The 10,997-nt window shown below is 44.8% G+C and overlaps 1 protein-coding gene across 16 annotated transcripts in view; it reads left to right on the top strand.

The window, feature by feature from the left end:
• Positions 1-8,905, top strand: part of stxbp5l (syntaxin binding protein 5L) — a 145,294-nt gene extending 136,389 nt beyond the window's left edge. For all 16 annotated transcript variants that reach the window (XM_085135597.1, XM_085135595.1, XM_085135593.1 and 13 more), the window contains 5 exons: positions 3,583-3,946; positions 5,231-5,396; positions 5,537-5,648; positions 6,051-6,271; positions 6,460-8,905. In XM_085135597.1, coding sequence (XP_084991723.1) covers positions 3,583-3,946; positions 5,231-5,396; positions 5,537-5,648; positions 6,051-6,271; positions 6,460-6,501 — 905 coding nt within the window. In that variant the 3' untranslated portion in view covers positions 6,502-8,905. The remainder of the gene's footprint in view (positions 1-3,582; positions 3,947-5,230; positions 5,397-5,536; positions 5,649-6,050; positions 6,272-6,459) is intronic.
• Positions 8,906-10,997: the final 2,092 nt, after the last annotated feature.

Below are 10,997 nucleotides of genomic sequence, written 5' to 3'. Positions count from 1 at the left end.
TGAGCAGCCGGTGTGTTTGAGGAACGGACCCCAAAACAGAAACGCACTATGGTTTAACAAAGACCGTTGATTTAAGCTGATGAAAAAAGAGACAAGCAAGGCGAGTTGAAACAAGGGTGAAGCTAAACTGAAACCTAAACTGGGAAACAACTTTGGCTAAATATGGAAACAATGACAAGAGACTAGAGCATGAAACTGAACAGGAACATGCGATAATGAAACTATGAAATAAACCAAACACAAACCTGAACAGTAGGAGCAAAAACTGTATGATATGAAACAAACAGACGACCTGACCAAGAACAGTAAGCGGACTGAAGCATACAGGAGGGTAACGAGGGAAGTGCAAACACAGTCGACACAAACGAACATGATGGTGCCACAGGGGGAAAGTAAAACCAAGCACACTGAACATCCATCCATCATCCATCTTCATCCGCTTTATCCGAGGCCGGGTCGCGGGGGCAGCAGCCTAAGCAGAGAGGCCCAGACCTTCCTCTCCCCAGCCACCTCCTCCAGCTTATCCGGGGGAACACCAAGGCGTTCCCAGGCCAGCCGAGAGATATAATCTCTCCAGCGTGTCCTGGGTCTGCCCCGGGGCCTCCTCCTGGTGGGACATGCCCGGAACACCTCACCCAGGAGGCGCCCAGGAGGCATCCTTGTCAGATGCCCGAACCTTTCAATGTGGAGCAGCAGCGGCTCTACTCTGAGCCCCTCCCGGATGGCCGAACTTCTCACCCTATCTCTAAGGGAGAGGCCAGCCACCCTTCGGAGGAAGCTCATTTCCGCCGCTTGTATCCGCGATCTCGTCCTTTCGGTCACTACCCACAGCTCGTGGCCATAGGTGAGGGTAGGGACGTAGATCGATCGGTAAATTGAGAGCTTCGCTTTTACACTCAGCTCCCTCTTCACCACGACGGACCGGTGCTGCGTCTGCATCACTGCAGCCGCAGCCCCAATCCGTCTGTCGATTTCCGGCTCCCTTCTCCCATCACTCGCGAACAAGACCCCGAAATACTTGAACTCCTCCACTTGGGGCAGGAACTCATCCCCGACCCGGAGTGGGCACTCCACCCTTTTCCGGCTGAGAACCATGGCCTCAGATTTGGAGGTGCTGATCCTCATTCCCGCTGCTTCACACTCGGCTGCGAACCGTTTCAGTGCGAGCTGGAGGCCATCACCCGATGAAGCCAACAGAACCACATCATCCACAAAAAGCAGAGATGAGATCCTGAGGCCACCAAAGTGAAAGCCCTCCGCCACTTGGCTGCGCCTAGAAATCCTGTCCATAAAAATTATGAACAGAACCGGTGACAAAGGGCAGCCCTGGCGGAGCCCATCACCCACCGGGAACGAGTCCGACTTATTGCCGGCAATGCGAACCAAGCTCCTGCAACGGTTGTATAGGGATCGAATGGCCCGTAGCAATGGGCCAGACACCCCATCCTCCCGCAACACCTCCCACAGGACACCCCGAGGGACACGGTCGAATGCCTTCTCCAAGTCCACAAAACACATGTAGACTGGTTGGGCAAACTCCCATGCACCCTCAAGTATCCTCGAGAGGATGAAGAGCTGGTCCAGTGTTCCGCAACCAGGACGAAAACCGCATTGTTCCTCCTGCATCGGAGGTTCGACTAGCGGACGAACTCTCCTTTCCAGCACCCTGGCATAGACTTTCCCGGGGAGGCTGAGGAGTGTGATCCCCCTGTAGTTGGAACACACCCTCCGGTCCCCCTTCTTAAAGATGGGGACCACCACCCCGGTCTGCCAATCCACGGGTACTGCCCCTGATCTCCACGCAACATTGTAGAGGCGTGTCAACCAGGACAGCCCTACAACGTCCAGAGCCTTCAGGAACTCGGGACGGACCTCATCAACACCAGGGGCTCTGCCACCAAGGAGTTGTTTAACTGCTTCAGTGACCTCGCCCCCGGAAATTGGCGGGTCATTCCCCTCATTCCCAGACTCTGCTTCCTCCTCGGAAGACGTGTCAGTGGGATTAAGGAGGTCCTCGAAGTATTCCTTCCACCGCCTGACAATTTTCTCAGTCGACGTCAGCAGCGCTCCGCCAGCACTATACACAGTGCAGGCAGAGCACCGCTTTCCCCTCCTGAGACGCCCGACGGTTTGCCAGAATCTCTTCGAGGCAGTCCGAAAGTCTGAACACAGAAACACAAAACATGGAGAGATGTGGACATGACAACACAGGCTTGACAACATGAAACATGCAGACAATAAACAAATGACAAGAGACGACTTATAAATCAGGAATTATAGAAGAAACAAAACCAGAATGAAACTCAACTAAATCCTAACTAATAATAGCAGCGCAGGAACTAAGCATACTTTCAACATGGACTCCAAATGCTGAGTCACAGACCCCGACACAGGCTGCGTTACAGCTGATCAACGTTTGGACCGCACGCCTTCAAAAGGCAAAAATGTGGATTCATTGTCATTGATGGCAAAAACTGCATTAAAATTACGTTTGAAGTAAAATGGTCATTTGGTACGTAGAGGAAACTGATTTACCCTTTAACAGCTGGAGCCGACCCACAGTGGCCACAGTACATAATAAACTTATCATCATGTCAGTGATGCTGCTTTGATGGAGCTCGGTCTAAACCCCGGGACACTGATCTGACTAAACAAATCTCATCTTTCACTCAGTTTGAATTCTGTGCTGTGGACACGAACGGTCGTTATAAACATGAGAGGAAACGTGTGGCTGACTTTTACAGTAAGTGGAGATCGTTCTCCAAGAACACCGATGCACCGTGTTAAGCTGTGAGGCTTCAAAGGCCTCATTTGTTTCAATGAGACGTGATTTTCTTTCACTGAAACTTTGATGGGCATCCATCATGCATTATTTTGCAAATGGCCTGATTTTGTACTCCAGAGTGTAGACAGTGTTTCTACAGTCTACACAAAACGGAGCCACTCAGAGACGCATTACTGCTCCTGAAAAAAAAGGTCTCCCGTTCAGAGTAAAAGCATCAATATAGCCAAATTTCCAGTCCCTTTGAAGCAGCAGCTCTTCTCTTGAGACTAAACTTATAAGAAGCGAGCTTATTACTGGAAGGTCACAGATCCACTCGAGAGAAGAAGAAAGGATTGTTTCCTCTCGTTCTAAAGTGCTCCTGTGGGCGTCTATTGGATAACGTCCGACGTAGTAAATGTAGCGTCTGAAAAGTGTCAGTAATGTATTACTGCATCCAGTAGTTGCACTTGTGAGGCAGTTAAGTGTACAAGGTTGTGAAGCTTACCTTGTATCATTCAGTCCTTTTTGTATAGCTATACAAACGTTATATTACAGGCAGTATTAGAGGGAAAATCACAACAGTGGAAAGGAAGGATGCTTTGACTCGAAGAGACCTACAGCAGAGGTCTGCCAGGACCGGTTGGGGGCGAGGGCAAAACTCTGGCAGCAGTGGTGTGGTCTTTTAAAGACCATGTGAGAACATAGACGCGTCTTTTTGACTGAAATGTTACGCTCAGCGCCGTCTTCCATCCTGTGCTGAGCTTTAAAGACTTTTCTCTCCCACTGTGCTGGGTCCCTCTCCTCTTCTGCTCACACAGGAGCGGTGCTGATGCTGAAGGGCTCTGTGTTACGCTTCAGCTTCTTGGACTGCATGGGAGCTCTCATTCTGACCCCCTACGAGGTTTGGCGGGACCACAACGCCCCCGAGGACCCCGACCGACCGCGGAGGCGCAAGCTGGTCCACTTTTCGCCATCGTCCTCCCAGGACGCCTGCGGAGACGGACACTTGGCTGTGGTGTGCTCTGAGAGGCAGGCCAAAGTGTTCCTGATGCCCTCGCAGTCTTGCCTGTTTGTCCACAACATCACAGAGTCGTCCTTTGTGCTGAGGGCTGACGTGGTGTCTGTGTGTAACAGCGTGTGCCTCGCCTGCTTCTGTGCAAACGGACACGTCATGACGCTCAGGTATGACCACGGCCGCTCGAGTTCTCTGTCATTAGATGTTTGTTTTAATCTGCGCACGCTGTAGCACGGCCTACTTTAAAGCCTGCTCTGTCAGTGCAGCTATCATTTCTGTGTTTGCACTGTTAAACTGAACGTGGCTGCAGTAGCAGCTTTTTCCTTTTCACAGGTAAGGATACTTAATCTGAACCCGTCAGTGAGAGCGTTTTGGTGCAGAGGAAATCTGAGAGTTACATGTGACTCTACGCAAGGGCCACTCACTGGGTGGATGCTGAATGGTCTGACTCTATCCGGTCTTTAAGTGATGATGTGATGAACCTGCTTCCGAGCCCAAACTACTGTGTTTATTAAGGCTGCTGTGTTTTTAACATGTTTTGTATCTTGTTCTATTTAATCTTAACAAGCCCCTAAAAACAGTCAGTGATCACTGTCGGCCTCTCTCTGTTTTTACCACCACTGTTCAATTTAAAGCTCAGTTTTTAAACTTTCTGATGTAACTGCAGCCCATGCAGCAGTATATTAATGACTAACCTCGTATTGTGGATGGATTATCTCAGTTGTTCTGCTGACTGAAGTTTGGTCCGTTTACAGCATCCTGCCATGCGATTGTATTTGTCTCCAACCATCAGGAACCCTCACGTTAACTTTTATCGAGTGGAAAAAAGTTAGCTTCACTGTGTTTATGCTACGCTAACATAGCTGTGTAGCTAGCGATCACGTAGCACATCATCATATACCAGCTAGCCCAACTTCAGTAACCCTACAAACGTCACTGCTGTTTAGTTTTCTGTCTTCATTTATGTTGGAAGTGACAGCAGAGCTGTACGTTTGAATTTTTCAGAAATCTCTCAGTCAGAACATGCTATATCATGTTTAGCTAACTAGCGAGCTAACTTCCTGCTAACTTCCTGCTAACTTCCTGCTAACCTCTAACTCTGTTGAATTTAATAAATTCTGTTTTCATGGATGCTAAACTTAATTGTTACACCTGGTAAAGCAGCAACACTGATAATTTTATTAAAGATGAAAGAATTTAGACTGTTTTTAACTCTCAGTGATGCCGCAGTGTTTGTTTGACTAATGACGTCAGACTTAAAGACCGGATTCGTGCAGTTTACCTCTGAGACTACAGCCTATGAAAAGCTGCTTTGTTACCAAAGATTAGAAAAGAAACATAATAATGATTTCTTTCTTTTTATTCTGATGTTCGGTGTAGTTTACTTTTGAAGCTCGGTAATTATTGCACAGCTGTTCTTACCTTTCTTCACTCTTTCATTCTGCCCACAGTCTGCCCAGCTTAAGGCCGCTCATGGATGTCAATTACCTGCCTCTGACAGACATGCGCATTGCAAGAACCTTTTACTTCACCAATGGGGGGCAGGCACTGTATCTCAGCTCCCCCACAGAGGTCCAGAGAATTACATACAGCCAGGAGATGTGCGATAACCTGCAGGTCAGCACTAGGGCCGGCAAAATTGGCCATTTGGCAATCATCCCCTCCTTCTGTTGCTGTTCTATGGCCAGTGAATTATCTGCCACCTTCTCTGATTACATCCTTCGTGCAACTTCTAAAATTCTTTTTTTTTATTGCAGGAAATGCTGGGAGAGCTGTTTACACCAATAGAAACACCAGAAGCCCAGAACCGAGGATTTTTAAAAGGCTTCTTTGGAGGAAATGCCCACACCTTTGACAGAGAAGAGCTCTGTGCGTTGTCTGTCTACATTATTTTCTCAATATAAAGCATTCAAGAATGCATGACACCATATTATACTGCTAATAATAAGACATGAATGTCTTTAGCCTGCACATGGAAGATTACATAAGATGTACTTCCTGATTTTGTGGCTTTGGTTGTGAGACTTGCACTCGCTCTAACCAATAAGAGGTCGCGCAGTGAGACGGGGCGATGTGAGAACACCTTAAAAGTTTTCTGAAAATACTCAGACTAGTTTAACTTTTATCACATGAGGCAATCGCAGTCAGAGCGAGCTCACAATGTTGGCAAACAATGACAAACAGTCAGTTGGCAAAATTAGGAGGCGTGTCTGAAGAACCCCAGGGTGCGTTTGATTTCCACACCCCTGTCATTCTGTCTCATTCCAACAGTCGGCGAGGCTGCGGCCGGGAAGGCTTCTCGGAGTCTTGCGCAGCACATCCCTGGACAGGGAGGAGTGGAGGGCATGAAGGTCGCCGCTAGTGGAGCGGTGGGCGAGCTGGCGAGGGCGCGCATTGCTCTGGATGAGAGAGGCCAGAGGCTGGGGGAGCTGGAGGAGCGCACCGCCCTAATGATGACTAGTGCAGAAGCCTTCTCCAAGCACGCTCATGAGGTGAAAATGAAACATAACATGATGTGAAAATATAAACAGCATCTGATTTTGAGACAAAAACTGAACTGAAGCCAACAAAAGTGGTTATTAAATGACTCTCTTGTTGGCAAATCAATAATTTACTTCCCGATGCAATAAAAGCTTCCAGTCCTCCTCATTAAGGAGATGTCGTTTTGTATCTTTTCCAGCTGATGCTGAAATGCAAGGACAAGAAGTGGTACCAGTTCTAATAGCAGGACGGGGGCCTCGGTCTGCCCTCATGCTGCTGGGAACGATATGCCGCGACGGGACTTTCACTTCACAAATGAAAGCATTCAAAGAGAGGCACAGTGACTTTGTCTTTATGGCTTCTGGCTTGGCTTCATGCACACACTGTCACATCGCTGAGTGATGAGGACGGGCTAGTTCCCCGTCTAGACCTGCAGCGAGAAGGACGGTGAGGGGACGGCGGCATTTGAAGGTCTGAAGATGGAACTGGAAGTGTGTGTGTGTGTGTGTGTGTGTGTGTGTGTGTGTGTGTGTGTGTGTGTGTGTGCGGTTTTTCTGGACCTTACTGTGTAGATAGTCAAAAACTAAGAAACCAACAAGAAATGCATGAAACAGCAATGAATGACTAAAAATATACAACTGCCATATTAAAAAGCAGCATGCTACTTTAACATGAGAGTCAAACATAAAAAGACGTTTTATTTATGATGTAAGCCAACAACACAAATTATAAAAAACTTTCTATTTTTTGAGATATTAACAAAAAATGATATATAAAAAGGGAAACGTATACCTGCATTGCTACTAAGCCAAAAGTTGTGTTACTTTCCCTTTTTTTAATGTTTCTTTTTCTTTTTACTCCTTAGTCTCAGCTCATATTACTTCACACACTATATATAACAAACGCACACAGTTAACTTTGTCTACACACACTTAAAAACCGCTAAAACGTTGTTCGTACTCTGGGCTGCACAGTGCAAATGAAATATAAATCAGTTGTATTAACACTCAGCTCTCAGCAATCGAGTTCCACTTTTCAGCTGCTGCAACTTACAAACCCGTGAAATGAACATGAGAGAAGACGTGGGTGTGGGAGCGTGTTGTGGTCAGTGTGTTTATATCTATACTGCAAACTTATGTTCACGTGCCATAAAAACCACGGAGGAGCTGATCCTGGTTTGCTGTGGCTCATCAGAGGAGAACGGTGACCGTGAAAATATGAAGGCGTGTTTTAGTTGTCGCTGATCTTTGAGTCTATCGCTGCCTTCGTCCGACGTTAGGTCGCGTGTGCAAGTGTGAGTGAGGCAGAAAGAGAACCACAACCTTCCTCAGCCAGAGCAGCCAACGTGAACGACACCCTCACATCTCTCTCCACCTCACTCTGCAGTTTCTGGTGTGCAACCCGAGCAGTCGTCTTTTCATAATGACAGGCAGTACTGTGACTGTCACCGTCTTCGTGATGGGAACATGAAGAGGAGTTGTTTGTCAGGTTCGGGAGAAGTGACAGTTGTTTCCAGTGATGTTCAGCTGTCGAGTACGTGAAAAAAAACGAAGGCGTTCGTTCGGTTTTGGTTTCTCTTCCTTTCGATATCGTTCTTGATGACTATGACTATGATATCCTTGTGTCGCAGTCCTATATTTGATGGTTAGGGCCTCTTTAACGAAGGCTTTTGTATTTTAAAAACAACAAACGTGTCATGATACATGGTCGTCGTGTATCACATCGTGATTGTGTTACGTGTCAGTGGGTAGCCACACGACAAGGACTAACAACATCGAGTGAGGAGGATATTTTGTACTTGTGTATTTGTCTGTATTTTGAACTGAAAACTCAAACACGGGATAACCGGCATCCGTCTCTCACACACGTCAGACCTTTATGCTGATCGTGGCGTGAAACGTGCACGGCAGCGCATACGTCCACAGCCTGAAATAATAAGAGGAACGCGTGAATCTGCATTGCTAATCATCTTTGCCTGCTTCCTGTCAGGCGGCTGACACATTCCTGAGGCTCGAGCGGCCTTCACACCCTTTACTTTTACCGACTTCACCTGAAATCCTGCAGCCAGGCTACCTGGATTTCAGAGATTACACGACCTGGTTCAACGGGGTGTCTAAAACACATCAAACTAATAATGTCGTTCTCTCTTATCTCTGTACCGTCAATGAGTTTTGTGTAAGTGCAGAAAAAACAACACAAAACCAAAATACACAAAAAAATTACAAAAAAACTCAGATTCTGCTGACAGGGTGTTTTGTTAGAAGGTTTTTGGTTTCTATGTTTTCAGTTTTTATATTAACTGTACAGTTCAATCTTGGGTGAAAGGTGAAACAAAAAAATAAAAAATAAAATATATTCTTGGGATATTTTCTCGTATATGTTGTACCTGTTACTGCTGGTACTGTATCTGGTATTCTGGCTCTGTCGAAATCACAGGAACGATGTAGTTCTTCACACTGTAGTATGTTAAAGAGGCATTCACTTGGTTTTCTCAATGATGGCAGCAACGTTTGTCTTATTTAAATGGATTCTACCACTTTTTGTTCTTCTTGATATTATACTAGTGTAATAGAAATTACTTGACAAAAAATGATCTGAAAATATGTTGATGCAACAGCAAATTGAAATAAACATTGATTGATGTACACGGCTGAGAGCTCTCGTCACTACACCAGCTGCGAGTGCAAAAGCACTTTAGTTTGACCTTTGTTCAGGTAAGTAACACGTTTTGACCCACAGGTAACGCCAGGATCAGGTTCATGCAGTTATTGTCATTTACCTTTCAGCAATAGTAATAAAGCTTCCAGACTAAGAACTGTCCTTCCTCTGGTGAATTCAAAGCTACCTGCCAGGTGAGTCTAGTGACATAAAGAGGACTGGAGTTCATTTTAAGCTCAGAAATAGTTCATGAGAGCCACAGATGTAACTATGATGGGATGTTAAGAGCAAAAAGACTGATTTTACCAGTGCATCATATTTATGTAGAAACTTTAATTATTTTGACAGTTTTAGATTTAGTAGGTCCATAAGTTTCTGACTGGAACACAGTTTGTGTACGTTTATACACCACTGCAGTGCATTTATAAATCAATAGGCGACTAACGTGCAGACTCCCTGATTTTATTCAAGGTTTAACAAAAGTACTGCATTTACTGTTCATTTCTATGCGCTGTTCCCACTGTCAGAGGCTCAAAAATAATTGGCCTATTGACTGACAAACAGTTTAACCAGTTAGGCTTTTATCCAAACCCAACGAGCTGCCAGTGGAAGTCGAGGAGGCCCTCATTAGGCTGAAAAAGAATCAACGTGTCACACAGACAGAAAAAATGAACCCAATCAACCGAACAAGGCAGCTGAGGTGGATGATCGCAAGTTCTTTCTTTAGTTAAAAAAAAACATTTTAACACTCCAGAGGAGGGAGGAGTGTTATTGTCAAAGAGACACCTTCATGAACGTAAATAAAGACGGTTTACATTCAATTTTATTTATACAGCAACTGTTGCCTCAAGGTGCTTTATACTGAAGGTAAAGAACTACAATGATATACAGTCATATGACCCCCTGTGATCATGTGAGACAGTGGGAAGGAACCAGAGGGCCATCTGCTGCAACTGGTTTGGGGTGAGGGGATGAAGATGGGACAAAAGATGCGCTGTGGAGTTAATAATAAGGTCAAGGTAAGGTCAAGGTAACTTTATTTATACCCATAGGCAAGGTAAATTTGCTTTACAGAAAAAATGACAGCATAATAAATGCAGAGTGGTACATAAACACTTGTTTGCAGTAATGGGAAGAGAAAGTGGAGAAGGAGGAAACAGCTCACGAGCCAAAGTTCGGCTATGGCTGCAGTGGAAGAAGGTTGTTCGTCTTTATTGTGACTGCTGATCGAAGCAGCAGGATGAGCTGTGAGGAGCTCAGGGCTTCCTCTCTGCTCACATTCAGATAATCCTGCAGAGCTGATCAGACAGAGCTTCACGGTGCAGACAGATAATGAGCCAAAGCAAACTGCAAAAACAGCCCAAGACTTTCTCAAGGAAAGCAAAGAAAGTCTCCAATGTCTGAGTCAGTGACCTGATCTCAGCCCAACAGAGCAGCTTTAGTTATTAAATACAAAACTTAAGGCAGAGACTCAGAAACAAGCGGCCGAGAGACACCGCACTAAAGCCTGGCAGAGCATCTCAGGTAAGGAAACAGCACGTGGTGATGTCACCAGGCAGTAAAATATCATTGCAAAGACTTTTATTCAGATACTAAAATATAAAGTTTGTATTCAAAATTATGTTAGTCTGACCAACTACTTCTGAGCCTCTGAGATGAAGATTTATGGGTTTTATTTATTTGAATTAAAGCTGTAAGTTACAAAAATGGTTTAATTTTCCACATATGGCCCGAACTGTACTTTCAAACAAAATATTTAATATTTACACTGAAAAAAAAGTTCTTAAACTTTAACTTATTTGAAAACTTTCAGGACTTCAGATTTGTACAAATTTAATTTAAAAACATTTCTATTTTGTACAAATAAATATATTAAAATTAATAAATATATTAACATTTTTAATATATTAAAAATCTTGTAAAACAAATACAACTGCGCCATATAAAATTACATTAATTATAGTTTCTTATAACCATCAGGTGACATTTATAACATGTTTATTATCATTTATATTATTACCAGTAGTGGGAGGAGTCATTTTATTGTTATTTAAATATGAGGTAAAGTTTTCATTTCCA

Source organism: Neolamprologus multifasciatus, chromosome 16 (genome assembly GCF_963576455.1).
Source record: "Neolamprologus multifasciatus chromosome 16, fNeoMul1.2, whole genome shotgun sequence".
NCBI classification, from domain to species: domain Eukaryota; kingdom Metazoa; phylum Chordata; class Actinopteri; order Cichliformes; family Cichlidae; genus Neolamprologus; species Neolamprologus multifasciatus.
Note: the sequence above shows the minus strand (reverse complement) of the source record. Positions and strands in the feature narration are given on the sequence as shown.